The 18,370-nt window shown below is 54.3% G+C and overlaps 1 protein-coding gene across 1 annotated transcript in view; it reads right to left on the bottom strand.

The window, feature by feature from the left end:
* DCHS1 (dachsous cadherin-related 1) overlaps positions 1 to 18,370 on the bottom strand; it is a 47,797-nt gene that overhangs the window by 9,978 nt on the left and 19,449 nt on the right. The window contains 13 exon segments of the mRNA XM_059815516.1: positions 2,034 to 2,147; positions 2,640 to 3,503; positions 4,097 to 4,306; positions 4,604 to 4,729; positions 5,191 to 5,430; positions 5,746 to 6,580; positions 8,619 to 8,776; positions 8,957 to 9,053; positions 13,949 to 14,136; positions 14,344 to 15,363; positions 15,747 to 15,983; positions 17,044 to 17,275; positions 17,389 to 17,577. Of these exon segments, the coding sequence (XP_059671499.1) occupies positions 2,034 to 2,147; positions 2,640 to 3,503; positions 4,097 to 4,306; positions 4,604 to 4,729; positions 5,191 to 5,430; positions 5,746 to 6,580; positions 8,619 to 8,776; positions 8,957 to 9,053; positions 13,949 to 14,136; positions 14,344 to 15,363; positions 15,747 to 15,983; positions 17,044 to 17,275; positions 17,389 to 17,577 (4,510 nt within the window).

Genomic DNA, 18,370 nt, shown 5'->3' with positions numbered 1-18,370 from the left:
CAGCAGCTGCAGCTCAGGTTCCTCAGGACTCAGTGGGGCCATGCCCCAGTGGTGGTTGGGACCCCCTTCATGAGATACAGCGTGCTGGTCTGGCCTCTCCACAGTGCTCTCAGTGCCCACGCTGTGGAAGCAGCAGCACAGTACAGTGAGTGGCTTGCAGTGACACCAGGGTGCTGAGGGGCCCGTATGGCAGCTGAGGGGATGTGTGGTGACAGTGGCTGCCATGGGCACTGTGATTTCAGGTGGGTACTTGTGCACGGCTGAGCATTTCCCGCCATGCCCATGGGCGACTTCCAGTGGCCAGTACCTGACATGGTGCTAACAGATTGCACGCTGTGCCATACCATGGGTGGCTCACAAGGACCTGCACAGTGGCCATGGGCTGCAGCGGGCACAAGCACAATGTCAGAAGGATCTCTGTCAGCCTGGAATCCTGTCCCAGATCTAACCATCTAGCAGGCACAAGAGAACAGGGTTTTAACAAGAAGCTCCAGCTTGATGTCTGGGCTCCAACGACTGACTTTCTCATATCATAGAATCATAGAATAGTTTGGGTTGGAAAGGACCTTTAAAGGTCATCTAGTCCAACCGCCCCCTGCAACGAGCAGGCACATCTTCAACTAGATCAGGTTGCTCAGAGCCCTGTCCAACCTGACCTTGAATGTTTCCAGGGATGGGGCACCTACAACCTCTCTGGACAATCTGTTCCAGTATTTCACCACCCTCATTGTAAAAAATTTCTTCCTTATATCTAGTCTAAATCTACCCTTTTTTAGTTTAAAACCATTATCCCTTGTTCTATCACCAGAGGGTCTGCTAAAAAGTTTGTCCCCATCTTTCTTATAAGGCCCCTTTAGGTACTGAAAGGCCACAATAAGGTCTTCTCTTCTCCAGGCTGAACAACCCCAACTCTCTCAGCCTTTCCTCATAGGAGAGGTGTTCCAAGCCTCTGATCATTTTTGTGGCCCTCCTCTGGACCCGCTCCAACAGATCCATGTCTTTCCTGTGCTGAGGACTCCAGAGCTGGATGCAGTGCTCCAGGTGGGGTCTCACCAGAAAGGAGTAGAGGGGCAGAATCACCTCCCTTGACCTGCTGGCCACGCTTCTTTTGATGAAGCCCAGGGTACGGTTGGCTTTCTGGGCTGTGAGCGCACATTGCCAGCTCATGTCCAGCTTTTCATCCACCAGTACCCCTAAGTCCTTCTCCGCAGGGCTGTTCTCAATCCCTTCATCCCCCAGCTTGTATTGATACTGGGGGTTGTGATATCCCAGTCTCTTCCAAACTACAGGGCAAGCACCACCCTCACAGCAAGGCACCCCTCACCCTACCCTCACCCAGGCTTTCCCTGATGCCAAGGGATGTGCGGCCCTTCAAAAGCTGCCCTTTGAAGCATGTGGTGAAAACAATGCCAGCTTGCCCAGTGTCACTGGGCAGCACCTTGCAACCTGCTTTGCTGCTCTGCATGGGTTATCAGCCACCCACAAGCACCACTGATGTGTTCAGCACCTGCTGACGGCTCAGGGAACAGTCTGGTGCAGAGGGAGGGCTCCCTTGGAATGCCCATTGGACAGTGAGTGGTTCCCCGTTTATTGTCACCTTTGGGACTGCACAGAGACAGCCATGAATCCGCAGCAGTGCTGCAGTCACAGCAGCTTCATGCACACCAGAGAATAAAGTGAGGCAGTCCAGGTGCTTGACTCTGAGGCCCCAACATAGGACGAGTCATTTGGCTGAACTTGCCATCTAAGGCAGGGGCTGCACCCAGATTGCATCTTAGTGATGGTCCTGGCCTCTGCTAACTCCTGAACTGGGCCTAGGAATTTTTGGGGAAAGGTCCAGTTAGGAGGGACTAAAATTGTGCTCGGAGCTGTGCTAACAACCTCTGGACAATGACAAGTTAGTGTCCATGTCCAAATACTAACACTATTTAATTTACTGGTATGGAGGTGTGGACTGTGTTCCTGTGCCTTTGGGGGGGCTCTGAGCCTTGTGATAGCTGAGCAGGTATTGACAGAGCACAGGTGGCCTGTACCTGAACTGGGCTGGATAAGGAAAGCGTTCTTCTCGTTGCCGCTGATGATGCTGTATGTGATGCGCCCAGAAGAGCCCCCTGTGTGCATAGCTTGGATGCTTGCCACGGCTGTGCCTGGAAGAGAGTGAAACAGTGTGAAGGGGCAGCAGAGTCTCGGGGCAGGTGGCAGAGAGGGTCAGGGTGCTGTGTGGGCAGCACATGCTGTACCACAGGAACACAGCTCTGCCTGAGGAGACTGCTGTCAGAGGAAGAGAGATCTAATGGTAACTTTGGCTGGGAGCCAGGATTCGTGGGGGCTGTCCATGACCCCTTTATGGTCTCACTGTGACCCCTGGAGACCTTCCAGGAGAAGCTGGGCATCTGTGATGCCTACAGTGATCTGAACACCCTGAGGCAAACCCACAGGGATTACCACCCTGAACAGTCTGGGCAGCAGTCAGACCCTGAAGTCCCTTGGGTCTACCCAAAGCATAATGGGGCTTCCCAAGACCCTGCAGTGCTCCCAGGTTTGAGTTACCCGCAGTTTTGCCAGCCCAGCACCCACCTCCCCTCCTGTCCTGTCCCATTTCATCCCAGCACTTGCTAGTCACTCTGCCCAGCTGATACCTGGGGCAGCATTTTCTGGCAGGGCCACATCACTGGTGCTCCGGGGAAAGCGCAGCCCCCGGTAGGGCTCTTCCTGCAAATGGATCACCACCACACCGGTAGAGGAGAGTGCCGGTTGCCCCAGGTCTGTGGCCAGGATGAAGAGTGTCCGCTGGCGCTGGCTGAGCGAGCCCAGGGACTGCAGCAGTTGGATATCCCCTGTGTAGGAGTTGATTGCGAAGGCAGAGTTGGGGGTGGCAAGGCGATACAGGATGGAAGCATTGGCACCTGCATCCCTGTCCTCTGCCCTCATGGTGGCCACAACCTGCTTGAGTGGTGTGTGGCGGGACAAGTTGACAGTGAGTGGGCTGTGCAAGAAGGCAGGGGCATGGTCATTGACATCTCTCACGGTGACCGTGACACGCACAGCTGCACTCTTGGGCTCCCATGGTGCTGAGTCCACAGCCTTGGCCAAGAAGCTGTAACTGGGGTGGCGTTCCCGGTCCAGCGCCTGGGCACTTCTGATGCGCCCACTCTGCGGCTCGACCTGGAACATGCCAAGTGACTCATTGCCCAGGTAGTAAGAGACCTGCCCATTGGTGCCCTCGTCAGGGTCTTCAGCCACCAGCTGCAGCACCAGGGCACCGACAGGCAAGTCCTCTGGCACCTCCACCACATAGGTGGCCTGAGCAAAACCAGGTGCGTTGTCATTTAGGTCCAACACCCGCACGTGGACTGACATGGTGGCACTGCGCGGGGGGGTACCATGGTCTTGCACCACCACTGTGAGGCTGTAGGAAGCAACTTGCTCCCGGTCAAGGGCACGTGCAGTGGAGAGGACACCGGAGACTGGGTCTAGGCTGAAATCCTGCCGAGGGTCTCCATCTGGAAAAGAAGAGAGGGAATAACAAGACGCATGACTATAACTGGTACAAGGAAGGACCTGCCCTATGCTGCCCAGAGAGGACAGCATGAAGTCCATCCCAGTGTGGCCTGGCAGGGAAGGTAGAGTGAACTGTTCTCTGTAAGGCCCTGGTAGGGTTGAACCTCCTTGGTTCAGCTCTGTGTGTGTGTGTGTGTGCGCGTAAGAACTGGCTCCAACAGCTTACAGGCCACTGCTGCTGCCACAGCAGCGTGCATGGCATGATAACAGCAAAGAGATCTCACTTAGCAACCTGTAAATTCAACAGGTCAGAGCAGCCAAGAGAGGTATGGAACTAGTCCAGGCCTGGGGAACCAGACAAGAGCCTGGGGAATGAGGAAGTGCAGCCTGCCCAGATCTCAGGGTGCTCTTTACTGGGGGCAGAGAAACTAGAGGGCTGAGAAGTGGCAGCAGCTACCTGTGGTTTGGAGCAGGAGAGCACTGGAGTGGAACAGGAACTGCCACAGGTGATGCTTCCCAGACCCACGGCAACTTGGGGTGAACAGCCCTTACCTACTGTCAAGAAAGAAGCTACAGAGCTCCCTATGTGTCTCACCTGTCACAAGGTATTCCAAGCGCCCATTCTCGCCTCCATCAGGATCGGTGGCCCGCAGGGTGTAGAGTGCCACGCGGCTTTGGTTCTCAGGGACCTCCACAGAGCAGGACTCACTCTCTAGGTGTGGTGTGTGGTCATTCTCATCCCCTACTGTTATCCGCACAGTTGCCTTGGAGAGATTGGGGGGCAGGCCACCATCCCGTGCATAGACTGCAGGAATACAGCAAGAGCACTGCAGGCTACCCTGCTGACTGGGAGCTACTATCAAGGCTGTCATATGCAAATGCCCAAACGATCGCAGGGGCAGCCAGGCATGGGATCACTAGCATTCCTGCATGCTCCAACCACCCAACAACCCTGCATGCCCCACAAACCCCCATCACTTTCCATGGCCTGCCCTCCCTGCAATACTGCCCTACCTCAGCAGTGGGGAGCACCCATCTGCCTCCCCTGTGCTCCCTACCCTCATGCCTGCTGCACCCCTCTCATGCACCAGCACAGTCCTACCCATCAGCACGTGTTGCTCCTGCTCCTCACGGTCCAGGCCATGTGTGGTGACAATAAGCCCCGTCTGTGGGTGGATGGAGAACGGCCCCCCAGAGAGACCCCCATAGGAGACCTGCCCATTGGCACCTGCAGGGAGGAACATGGTTTGAGGGCAGCCCAGCAGCAACCCCAGGAGCCTCTCATTTGGCTCACAGCCCTGTACGTCCCTCCTCCCAGGCTTCCCACCCAGGGGTCACACAGGCTGTGGGAGTGGATGATCTCACTCCCCGCAAGTAAAGCTGGGGCAGAGTTGTGTGGTGGAGGGAGGTCCCAACCCAGCCCAGCTTGTGGAAGGGAAGACGGTCCAAGGAATCTCCAAGGAACAAAGGCCATTGTCTTGGGGAGCACAGGGAATCACAGTCCCTGTTCTCATTCTCGGCTTCTCCCAGGATTCAACCCATCTCTCATCTCCAGGCCAGTGATGATCCTTCCCTCCACGATCAGCCAGGCTCTCCAAACCAGGTGGGAGGGAGCAGAATTCTGGGTGCTGCATCTCCAGAAGGGCCCCTGACCAAACTGTGCAGTTCACTCTTGCCCTGCATCCTCACCCAGGTCCCGGTCCGTGGCCAGCACCTGCAGCACAGGGCTGCCAGCTGGCAAGTTCTCCATGATGTGTGCTTCATACTCAGGTTTCTCAAAAGTGGGAGCCTCATCATTGACATCCAGCACCAGCACGGACAGTAGCTGTGTGGCGGAGCGGCGTGGGAAACCGTGATCCATAGCCACCACAGTCAGGTTGTGCTGCACCACCTCCTCCCGGTTCAGGGCCCGCACAATGGAGAGTGCGCCTGCAGACACAGGGAGAGGGGCAACCTGGGACCACATAGCACCAGGGCCGACTGTTCCCAGGACAGAGCTATTGCAAGGCTGCAGGCACTGGGGTGATCTAGGGACAGCCAGGTCTCAAGAGAGACAGCAGTATCATACCAAGCAGGTGCTATGCTCAGGGCTCTCCGCATCCCCCAAGTCTCCCTTCTCCGGGTTCCCCAGCCCACGCCCTCCTCCTGTGCACCATGCTACATCCCCATGTATCCCTGCACCCTCCTCAGCCCTCACATTCCCAGTGTCCCTGCCCCTCACCCTGCATCCTCCTGGGCCCTCACCAGTGCTGGGGTTAAGGTGGAAGCGGCCGTCACTGTTGCCTGCTCGCAACGAGTAGCTCACACGCCCGTTCTCTCCCAAATCGTTGTCCTGGGCCACCACATGCAACGCCACGAACCCCGTTGGCTGGTCCTCCATGACACTGACGGCAGCAGGTGAGAGGAACACAGGCGTATTGTCGTTCTCATCAGTCACAAACACACGGGCTGTGACAGCCGCCGAGCGGCGCTGGCTGACGTTGCGGGCCTGGTCCGTGGCCTCCACTACCAAGAGGAAGGAGGCAGCAGCCTCACGGTCAAGGCCCTGGCGAAGGGTCAGCAGCCCCGAGCGGCTGTCAAGCTGGAAGGGAGCCCCGGGGGGCTCCTGGTGCAGCAGGGCGTAGCGCACCTGGCTATTGGGACCCACACCATCCCCGTCCAGTGCCTGGAAGGTGAAGATGGACGAGCCAGCCTGGGCATTCTCAGGCACCACGATGGTGATGGGGTCTTCAGGGAAGGTGGGCGCCTGGTCATTGCAGTCCTGCACATGGATCTGTACCAGCACCAGTCGGCTGGAGGGATAGCCATGCTGCGTGTCCTCAGCACTCACCTGAAGCACGTGCCGTGCCCCAGCTTCATAGTCCAACTCCCGGGCAGCGTAAATCTCCCCTGTCACACTGTCAACCACAAAGGTGCCATCCCCACCACCTCCTACCACTGTGTAGGTCATCTGTCCTCGCGCAGGGGCATCTGGGGGTGCCACTGAGCCGATCACAGACCCCGGCTTGACCCCCTCGAGAGGGTGCAGGGTCAGCACAGTGGCATCAGGCCGTGGCAGCACCCGGGAAGATGGCAGTACCTGTGAGGAGAGGCAACAGTGAGGGGCATGCGCCAGAAGATTCTAGTGGGGAGCCAGTGGAGAGGGGGACGTGGGGCCTGCAGATAGCATGTGTCAGGAGGCAAGGTCTCAGCTCTTGTGGCCTAACAAATGAATAGCAACCTGAAAAACATACCAAGAATAAGCATGGGTTTGACAGGGTGAAAGACAAGCTTCACCTGGGGAGCTAGGGTAGGTCAGGACAGACAGAGCTGCTGAATGGGCAGAGAAGGCTCAGGGGGAACCTTAACAAAGTATAGCAATACCTGAAGGGAGGGTGCAAAGATGACGGAGCCAGGCTGTTCCCAGTGGTGCCCAGTGCCAGGACCAGAGGCAATGTGCACAAGCTGAAACACAGGAGGTTCCCTCCGAACATCAGGAAACACTTTTCACTGTGAGGGTGACTGAGCACTGGCACAGATTGCCCAGAGAGGTGGTGGAGTCTCCATCCTTGGAGATAGTCAAAAGCCACCTGGACATGGTCCTGGGCAACTGACTTTAGGTGGCCCTGCTTGAGCAGGGTGGTTGGATAAGTTGACCTCCAGAGGTGCCTTCCCGCCTCAACCATTCTGTGAGTCTGTGACTCTGTGATTGTGTTACATACTGCAAAGGCAACAGACACCAGCAGAAACAATTCTGCAAAACATACGAAGAGTGGGCAAGAAGAGAGGTACCACTCATCCAGATGAGAGGTACAGAGAAGAAAGATAACCCAGTATGACCCAAAGATAAATAAACACTATCACTACTTTTATGAAAGATACTGAAGTTAATTTGGGGATGAGGTGCACCTGTGGATGGGAGAGAGGATGCATAAAAAGCAATAGTGTTATCTGAAGGGACAACCTGTTGAAGAACTCAGTGCACTCATGTCAAGGAGCTGGGGAAAAAGAGAATACAGCAAAACTGTCAGCCCAGAGGGGTATCAAAACTAGTGACTCTCAAGCAAATAGCTACATTATGAAGCTGCAAACATGCACTTCAGGGACAACCAGCCTGGCCTCAACACTTTGAAGGCTGTAGAACAACTTTAATGGCAAGAACAGTTACAGACATGCCAGCATTGTGGAATGGCTAAAGGCAGATGTGCCAGGCTAACACAGTGCTTCTCTCCTCAAGGTCAAAGGAAACACAGAGTATCTACCTTGCCTGGGTTTTAGCTGGGCTCTGATGCAGTAGCACATGGGAGATCACTCATTAAACTGGGGAAAGGCACAGTATGAGTATGGCTGTGTGACAGAAAGGACTACAAGATTGACTGGCTCAAGGAGATTGATTAGCAGGCCTTTGCTTTGCAGAGATGGCTCTTGGTGCTGACATTTACTTTTGATAGGTGCAAGGGCAAAAGCAAGCTCAGTACGTTATGAACTTGCTGACAATGTTAGAGGGCACTGCCAGCACAGAGAAGCAGCAGAACATCAAACAAGGAGAGTCAAATGGCCTTGGAAACTGCAAGAACAGGGACAGGAAGATGTGAAATGGTGTACTGTGGAAGTGCCTTGACCGGGGGGAAACCGGAGTCTCTGCTGTAAAAGGAAGCTCATGACTAACAACAGAGAAAGGACTTGGCTGTCTAGGCCAATACACCAGGCAGTGAGTGCCAAAGTGAAGAGGTGAAGAAGACCCTGCGTATCAGGAACACTGTTTTCAGTAGATGCTGAGAAGAATTAATGCCTCTGTGCAGGGGACCTCTAAGGTCTTCTCTGCAACAGCATATCTAGGACAGGGTTAGCTGTCCAAGTCTGGAAAAGACAGAACAGCTTACTATTAATGCTGTTGACCACTTGACAAATGAGAACATGCACACTGGCAGATAGACCCATCCCTTCCCATCCCAGGTTCTCCACACAGATTTTGGGGCTGGATCAACAGCTGAGCAAGGGCAGAGAGTGCCCTCAGATGAAGGCAGTGGAGGGTGAGAAGGTGGGGACGAAGGCTGCCAAGAAGCTGGATGGTGTCCTCCAAGAGGCAAGTGAGGGGTAGATGGTGCAGGGACAAGAGGAGCTGGGGTGCTGGATACCTGTATGCGAATGATGGCTGACGTACTGCGAGGCACTGTGCCCCGGTCACTGGCTGTCACAGTGAAGATGTACTCAGCACGATCTGCTCGGCGTAGAACTGTGGCAGTCCGCAACTCTCCAGTAGCCATGTGCAGTGTGAAACGCTCTGCCCAGGCTCCTGCAGAAAGAAGGTGAAATGCTGCAGGGAGAGGCAGAGAGGAGGGAGGGCAGGGGGCAGGTTGGGATAGAGGAGGGAGCATGGTGTGGCAAGGCTTGGGCAGTGGGTGCCCATCTGCCCACAAGGGTGATGGCTGCAAGGCAGAGAGCAGCATCAATTAGTCAGTTCTGCAGCTCATACCTATCAGTGAGTAGATGATGGTCCCATTTTCACCCTCGTCGGGGTCCTTGGCCTGCAGGGAGGCGACTAGAAGTCCCGATGGCTTCTCTTCCAGCACCTGCAGCACAGCCCAGGGAGCAGCTGAATGGCAGAGGGCACCCTTCAGACTACCCCCACAAACCCCCAAGCATGGCACAGGATCTGCACCTTCCTACACCAGCCCTGCATCTCATCCAAGGCACAGACTCCCTGGCAAGACCCACAGGCTGTGCCTGAGGCTGGACAACATGAAGAAGTTCGCAGCAAAGCTGGTAAAGGGAGTTTCTGCCCTGCCAGTCCTCCTCCCACTCTGCCCTGTTTAACCAGCTTAGCAGCATTGGGGCATGCTGTAGCAGTGAGCTGCAAGGGTGATGGGAGGACACTATTTCACCCATGGTACATTCAAAGCCTCCACAGCTAGGAAAATCCAGGGCTCCATGGCAGTCCTGGTTCTCTCTGCCCCCAAACAACCCCTCCAGCTGCAAATGCAAAGGTGTGAGCACTGACAGGCTCAGAGGCCAGTCACCCTGCCAATGGAAGGTGATTTCCTCAGTTCCCACCAGCCAGACCAGGGATGTTTGCGATCTCTGGAAATGCAGCTGGCAGTTCTTCCTGGGCTCGGACACCTGGACTCTTAGGGCTTTTCCCTTCTCTCCTTTGTTCCTAGTTAGCACTGCTGACTACCTGTCTGTAGGCACTTAAGACCACCATTTTATGCCAGTGCATCACAGTACCATCAAGACATTAATTATGCATGTGCTCAGCTAACCCCACATTCTGAGGTGAGTTACCATCTTCCTGACAGAGACCACATGTAACAGCATTGCATGCAAGCACCTTTCCTGGGTAGTTATGGAAATGGACGCATCCCCATTACTGCCCCTCACCACCTGTCAGTTTTTGGGAGTATCCTCAGCAAACAACCCATGCCTGCTGACAGACCTGTCTCTCCTCCAGCACAGACTCCTTGCATCTACCCACACCTCACTAGAAGAGCAGGTTCCCACTTGGCACAGACTCTGTGGTCCCTTCCACACCAGAACACCTCAGATTCACATCCTGTCAGCACATCCCACAGCACAAATCATCCTCACAGATCCAGCTGTGCTAGCTGATCTCTGTGTTGTACCACTTTGATGCATTTATGAAAAAGACAAGTAGAATCTGAGCAAGAATCCAAGGAAAGAGGCTGCAAGCTCCTGAGAGGAGGCAAGTGTTAATGCTGTTGCACAAGCTTCTGGCACCACGCTGGTGGTGCTTGGAAGTGGAGACCAGAGGAGCTGGACTTGTTTAGCCAGGCCAAGCAGTGATGTGACTACACTCTGTAAACACTGGGGAGAGGGGAGGGAAATTCCAAGGAGAGAGAAGAGCTATTTAAGCAAAAACACAATATTGGCACAAGAACAAATGAGTATAAAGTGGTCAGAAATTAGTTTAGGCTGGAAATTAAGAGATGGTTTCTAACTACCAGATCAAGGAATCTGGAACAGCATGTCACAGCAGTGATGGAGGCAGAAGACCTTCTAAATATATCTTGGCTGTTTATGAAAAGGAGCGTCTGCGTGGACACCTCTGAGTGGGGCCATGCTTAGGAGGCCCCTTCCAACCCCTCCTCTGTAACAGGCTGGGGCAGGGCCTGCCCCCCATGTTGTCCCTAATTGCCCTCAACCAGGATACAAATGGCTCTGGCTTCGCATGCATGGTCACGCTCCTCTTCCACAGGGAATCAAACTCCATCTGAGGAAAAGCAGTGACTCAGCAGAGGAGTTAAATGAGCAGCATCCACACAGGCTGCACATACAAATGCCATTGATGCACAAACAGAGGAATAAACAGCAATACAAGTGGTCTTGCCTCTGAAAAAAACTCAGCCTTAGTAAAATTGCTACCAGGCAGGCTTGTCCTGGTCTGATGTCCACGCTCCAAGAAGGTTGTTGCAAATACCAGCTTGGTCCACAGATCAGAGAGCCATGTCAACCACTGGCATAGCTCTGACAGTGGCTGGCAGTGGAGATACAAAGAAGATGCAAGAAATAGGGTATGTATGGAATAATCCTCCTGTGAAACCTTCACAGCTTCCAGCAGTCTGTGGCTAAGTCACTTCCTGAGCCACAGATCGTATTTTTGTTCAACAGCCTTTGATGGATTTTTTTCTTTCCATGAATTCATCTAATTTTGAACCCATGCAACTTTTGGCAATGATTTCACAATTTAATTACGTTCTGCATGAAAAAGTACTGCCTTTGTTTATTTTAAACCTGCTGCCTGGTCATTTCTTATGAAGCTGCGTAGGGGTCTTGCATTGTGAAAAAAACAATTTCTGATTTCCCCATGACTTTCTCTGTGCCATTCACTGCACACCTTTGTTATATTCCTGCAGTTTCTTCCATGCCAAAGAATGTTCAAGTATTTTTCTTTCTGTATGGAAACCATTATCTACTGGAGATCATATTAACATCCTTTTCTGAATCTTTTCTAGCGCTACTGCTTATTTAGTGGAATGGAGGCAGGGCAGAGACCGTGTGCAGAATTTGAGATGCAGGGTAATGATGTTTTCTTTCATTCTCTGTTCCTTTTCTAATAAAACTCAGCATTTGATTTGCCTTTTTGACTGCAGCTGAGCTCTGAGCTGACATTTTCACAAAGCATTCATGGCGATGCCCCAATCTTCTCCCTAAACTTAAGTAGCCAATTCAGAGGCCACCACTGTGTAAGCGAAATTCATATTACTTTTTGCCATGTGTATCACTTTCCAGTTAGCAACAGTGAATGTCATCTGCTATCTTCTTTCCTAATTGAACAGTAAAACAAGATCCTTCTATAGTTCTTCATAGGGAGCCCTCACCTTTATTACTATGAATAGACCAGTAACATCAACAAACAATCACCTCTTGTAGAGGATATATGAAAATGCTAAATAGCAAGGATACCAGCACCAGTCCTAGGCACCCACCAGTGACATCCCCCCTCTGTGAAAACAGACCACTTCTTCCTTCCCTTTGCTCCCTCTCCCCTTTCCTAGTGATCATTCCCTGGGAGGATCCATTACTACTGCAGTTCCTGTGTGAGCACCACCTGGTCCTGCCAGTGTGTTACCAATGTGCTTGACAAGCTCATCTCGCAACCCTACAGTGGGAGATACCCCTCTAGCTGATGCTGAAAGCAAGGTGCTAATACAGAAACTTCCCTCTGCTTTGCCTAATGAACATTGATATGAATACTTCACTGAGCAAGACTGCAATAAATCACTGAGCTTTGCATTTATCATTCAGTTTTCACTTTTTCCTTCAAGCCTTTCTTCTACACCTAAATCATGATTAACACTGACCTCTTTCTGTGCTTCAACCTTCTCTACCAGTGTTTCTACCAGGAGAGCTTCAAACTAAAGTGCCCAAATATTTGTTTAGTTCAAAACTGTCATAGCATTTGCCTGCCTTCAGGACTTTAAATCTGTCCCAGCCTTGCTCTGTCCCAGCCTTGCTCTGTCTCCTGAAGGATGCGTATGCTTTTGTGGTACCTTTGTATGAGATGAGACCTCCCGATCTCTAGCAGGACACGCCCAACATTTCATGCCCCCAAACACTGGAATCAACTGCAGAGCCTGCTGTACAAGTGTGTCGCGTGTGGCTCCGCACAGGAGACAGGACACGCAGCACACTGCAGAAACAGAGTGTGAGCAATGCCATTTTGCAGAGCCTGTTCAGCCGCAGTCTCAGCAATGCCACAGCTGGCTGGTCCCTGGCCTGCAGGAGTGACTTAAAGGCCAGAGCCTTGCTCAGAGATGGGACAAGACTAACTTTGCCTTCCTCTGCCTCCACCAGGCCCTGGGAGATGCCTTCATCCAGGCCAAGCCTTGCCAGATAGTTTTGCAAGGAGAGAGTGCCAGCTGGACATGCAAGAAGGCTGGGCAAGGGATGGCTGCGACCTGGAACAGGAAGGGGAAAAGTAATGAACAGGGAAGGCTTGACTGGAGTGGCAGAGTGTCCCCAGGGTCCTGTGCTGATGGCCACCCAGGTGCGGCAGTGACCTGCCAATTCAGTCCTGCCTGCTCTGACCTGTCTCTGGTGTGCAGCTCAGGCAGGACCTGCGACAGAGAAAGGCTGCCATCATCATGATGTTTTAAACCAGCACAGTGCAAGTGGCTTTGAGCACACTGAAGTGCAGCAACATGCAGAGCAAGCACATCCTTTCAGTTGCAGGTTCTCCCCACTCTGTGTAGAAATGAGGACAGGGCCTCGATTGCCCGTCCTGCTCTGTTGCTGCCAGCACCACTTGGCTGGCCCCAGCAAGCTCTCACCACACGTGCCACTCCACAGGGGCCACAGAAGAGCAGATGCAGACAGCTGGGGGTGGGCGTGGAGGGTTGGTCCTCACCCACTTCTGTCTAGCAGCACAGACGTAACTCAGTCTGCAGCACACTCAGTGTCCAGGTGACCGCTGCCACCACACAGTGCTGAGAGGGAAAGCTGGGCTGGGACCCATAGCAGATTCTCAGAAAACCCTTGTGAGTGCAAAGTCTTGACCTCCCAGAAGGCTGAGTGGCTATATCAAAAGTCCTGAGACCTAGAAGTTAACAGCACCCCGTGCCTCCCTGTTCACAAGTGTTTTACCCCTGGCTCCGTGGGATCAGCTTTAGGGCTCCCTTTCATCTTCCCTCCTTACAGGCATGTGTGAGCCAAGAGCTTCTGCCTGCTGGTCAGTCCTATTGGTCTCGGAGCCCTCTGCAGTCCTCACCTGCTGTGTGCACAGGGATGTCTGTTCTTCTTAAGGACATGACCATCTTGCCACATCTCGATCAGATTTACCAGACTGCCCTGGCTGCTGCCTTGGTGCAACTTGTGCCTGCTTATCTCCCGCCCTGAAACTCTCCCGGGTGCCCCTGCCCACTCCCTATCCCCCTGCAGAATTGCCTGCCCCCAAACCCAGAGGCTATCACACCGCTGCCTCACCAGGGCTCCAGCCTGCTGCCCCTACCTGCACAGGCAGCTCCTGACCACTGGCCACGTGAAGGAAAGCAGGGGTGTTGTCATTCTCATCCAGCACAGTGACATAGATGGTTCCTGTGGCACTGCGGGGTGGTGCTCCCCCATCCTGCACGATCACCAAGAGCTGGTAGCTGGACTGCTGCTCCCGGTCCAGGCTATGCTTGGTGCTGAGCTCCCCTGTGAGGGAGAAGTGGGGACACAGCTCAGCCCAAAAACCTTTTTAGAGAAGAGCCTGCGCTCAGGTATGTTGCTGGGGAGCCCAGCACCACGGGGGTAGGAAGACGAATATTCTGTTGTGGCACTGGCCTGGCCCGCATCACTTTTGACCTGCCCTGGGCTTTCTCCCCAGCCAGCCCCAGCCTAGGAAGCCAGGAAGTCTCTCACCTGTCTGTGTGTGAATAAGAAAGTTGGGATCGTGCTGGAGCAGACGGTAGGTGAGCCGGCTGTTCTGCCCAGCATCCCGGTCACTTGCCATCACCCTCCCCACACTGCTACCAGGAGCCTGATTCTCAGGAACAGTGAAGAAGTAACGCTCCTCACTCAGCCGGGGGCTGTTGTCGTTCTCATCAGTGATGCTGATCCGTACAGTGCTGGTGCCTGTTTTCCGGGCTTCCCCCCCTGCACCACTGCCTCCTGCCGAGGCCAGCACTGTGAGTACATACAGGTCCCGTGTCTCCCGGTCCAGTGCGCTTTTGACATACAGCCAACCACTCTCAGGCATGATGCCAAAGCTGGCAGCATCCCCATCTGCACGCAAGTGGTAGGTAAGGGTCATGGATTCTGCATCGCGTGCCAGGGCCCGCACCTGCAAGAAGCGCGTGGAGACAGGCACACCTTCCCGCACCTCCACGCGATAGGTGAGTGTGTCAAAGATGGGCCCATTGTCGTGTTCAGCTTGCACATGCACCAGCAGTGTGAACGTGGAGCTGAGCTGGGGAACGCCACTGTCTCGGGCCACAATGGCCAGCCTGTAGGCTGCGCTGGCTTCGTATTGCAGGGCCCCAATCAGTCGCACCGCCCCCGATGAGCGCTCCACACTGAAGGTGCCATCACCTCCTGACACCAGCTCAAAATTCACCTGGCCGTTGGCACCGCTGTCACGGTCCTCGGCCTGCAGAGTGTACACTGTAGTCCCAGGTTCTGTGGCCTCTGGCAGCAGAATGGAGTCAGAGGGGGCTGGGAACAATGGCATATTGTCATTCACATCTGACACAGAGATTTTCACACGTGTGTTGCTATAGGCAGGAGGTGAACCACTTCGGGCCTGGACATCCAGAATGAGGACTGCCTGGGACTCATGATCAAGAGGCAGGCTGGTGTGGAGCTGCCCAGAGGCAGAGTCGATGGAAAAGTAGCCATGAGGATCTCCCGAGGAGATGGAATAAAAGATGTCATCAGCATGACCTGTGGACAAGGAAACGAAGACAGGAAGAATCATCTGCGTACCCAGCTCACCTCCTCAGCCCCCTACAGACAGCAGCAGGGTTGGGCAGTGCTGTCTGTGGCAGACTCTGGTCAGGAGATGCACAGTAGCGCTGCGTACATGTGTATGTATGCATAGATGCATGTGCACAAGTGTGTGTGTGTAAGCACATGTGTGAGAGCATGCATTGAGTTAAGTGACAATCGCACGGGTGCATGTTCAGAGGTGCGTGCCTCTGTGCGTGTCTCTGTGCGTGCGTGGAGCTCCCAAAACAGGGTTGCTCTGTGAGGAAGTGTGGTACCAGACCTTCAGGATGATGCGGGGACAGGGAAAGTGACTGCTTACAAAAGCGACAAGCCCATACCTGGAGGGTTCTGGGCGCGGACAGCCCCCACAGTGGCACCCTGCAGCATGTCCTCAGGCACTGTGAAGAAGTACTGAGCTTGCTCAAAGACAGGGGGTGAGACTGTACCCTCCACGATGCTGATGTTCACCCGGGCATTTGGCTGTGCCTGTAGGCCCCCACCATCTTGTGCAGAGATCACCAGCTGCACCAAGGTGTTGGCTTTACCACTCAGGGACCATGAGAGCGAGATGACACCTAGGGAAGAAAGCAGTTCAGAGGGCACTATGCCTGCACCCCTGCCTGTCATCTGGCACCAGGGGAACAGGCCAAACCATAAGCTTGAAACAGAAGACCTAAGGGGGCAGCAAACAATGTGCATTGCAGGGGGGGAGCTTGTCATGGAAGAACTGGAGTAAAGAAGAGGAACCCTCCTAGGAAAGCCTCCCCAAATCCTCCTTTCTCAACCTTAAGCCCAGCCCTGAGCTAAGCAGTGATAAGGGCTGGGGGAAACAAGCCAGTGGGCAGGTCTTGGGAGAGGGAAAGGAGGGAACAGGGCTTCCAATGTAGAGCGCAGGGTGAGGGTCATGACACAGCAGGTGGGATCTGAGCTGTGGGGAGGCTCTTGGAAGAAATGTAGAACTGAAGGACCGTTCTTGACAGGCCCTACAAAGGAGGTGGCAGTGCATTAGGATGGCTGGTAGGCCTGTCTCATCCCAGTCACATTCTGGGAACTTGGGGACCAGTGTGCAGAGACCCCAATGACTGTGCTGAGCATAAGACTCTTTCCTGTCCTGCTGAGAGCCTGTTGCACCACACGCCCATGCACTCACCTCCCCAGCAGAGACTGCTCTGGCTTTGGTGGCCAAAGCAAGGAAGAGCAGATGCAGCCAACAAGAAAGGTGGCACTAAGTGCGACAGAGAGTTATAGGGAAGGAGAGTAAACTGAGCAGGGGAGAGAAGGGAACTGGGCAGGGGCAAGAAACTGAGCAGGATACAGCCTGATGGGGCAAAGCAAGCAGCATGCCGGAGGAGAGGTGCAGCGAGTCAGGGATGGGGAATGAGAGAGAGGAGGGAAGACAGGACAAATGAGGAGCCAGAGCAGGGAGCAGAAACAAAGAGGTCAGCGACTGGGTCTGGGAAGGGGCTGCCAGAGGCTCAAGAAGCCGAGGCAGGGAAGATGTGGCAGGGAGAGGAACAGACATATTCTGGTGGCGGACTGGACTGCTGAGATGGCCAAGCAGTGACCCTCAGGCTGGCTTTTACACCTGCCCGCATCCCGCTGCCTACTCTGGCTGTCCCCTGAGCTCTCTCTCACCTGTGTCCTTGTTGAGCGAGAAGAGAGGGGGTGAGTTTCCCAGGACAATGCGGTAGGTCACTTTCCCGTGCAGCCCCTCATCCTTGTCGTGGGCAGTAACACGCAGCACAGCTGTACCTGGCATGCTCTGGGTGCTGATGCTGGCAGCATACTCCAGCGGGTAAAACACTGGCCGGTTGTCATTTATGTCCTCCAGGAAAACTTTCACATACACCATGGAGTTCAGGCCACCCTGTGGAAGGACCAGATCAGAGATGGTGCAAAGAGCAGGGGCAAGGGCAACAGTACCCGCTGCACAGTGCTGAGTCAGCAGCATTGCATCCCCGCGGCCTCCCCAGCACTCACCCCATCAACAGCAGTGATGGTGAAATCATAGGCAGACATGCCCTCATCACGATCCAGAGGCTGAACAGTGCACAGCTGCCCTGTGTGCTTGTCAATGCTGAACTGCGTGGGGACAACACTGCCGATGCCAGAACCAATGGAGTAGGAAAGGGAGCCAAACGTGCCACTGTCTGCATCTGTGGCTGTCACCTGGGTGAGGAAAGGCACTACATGAGCAGGGCCAGCATCACAAAGATCACCAGCCAGACCCAGCCCATCACCACCACCACCTCCAGAACCCAGTGCTGCCCTCTGCTCCATGGCCCACAACCACTGCACATTCCTCAAAGCTCGCCATAGTAAAGCAGATTGACAGTTACCACCTCAACCCTGTGATTCTTGTCCCAGACAAGCCACCACTTTCTCTAAAGCCCTCCGTGCAAGAGGACAGGGCCTCCCAGGAGCTCACTGTCTGCAGACTGTGCCCTCGACAGTGCTGCAGGCAGCTGCGGGGCACCCCAGGATCAGCCTATGCTAGCCCGGTCCCCATGAGGGGACACAGAGGTGGGGGAGCACAGCGCTGCAAACTCACAAGAACTGCATCTTGCTTTCTATCTACAGTGCTGCCATGGGTCCCTGCACCACTAGAGGTGCCTTGTTTCAGGTGATACCTCCCTTCTTGCACCCCTGGGGCAACATCCATGACTCAGGCCAACAGACTTGCCTTAGCAAAGGAAAAGGCCATGCAGAGAGGGGGTGCAGAAAGGCCAAGCCTCACACAGATGCCGAGGATCTAGCAGCCAAGCATCCCCATTGCACCCAGCATGATTGGCCAGCCAGGGACAACCCGTATTTTTGAGGCAGCTGCCCCCGGCCCTCTGCCCCTTCTTTTCTGCAAAGACGCTTAAGACAAGATGGGAAGAAAAACAGCCCCCTCTTCACCATGACCCTGGCTCTGTCCTGCTCTCAGAGCTCTGTGCCCAGCAGCCCTGGGCTCTGAGGA

The sequence above is a fragment of the Gavia stellata genome, chromosome 1, assembly GCF_030936135.1.
Source record: "Gavia stellata isolate bGavSte3 chromosome 1, bGavSte3.hap2, whole genome shotgun sequence".
In the NCBI taxonomy this organism is placed as follows: Eukaryota; Metazoa; Chordata; class Aves; order Gaviiformes; family Gaviidae; genus Gavia; species Gavia stellata.
Note: the sequence above shows the minus strand (reverse complement) of the source record. Positions and strands in the feature narration are given on the sequence as shown.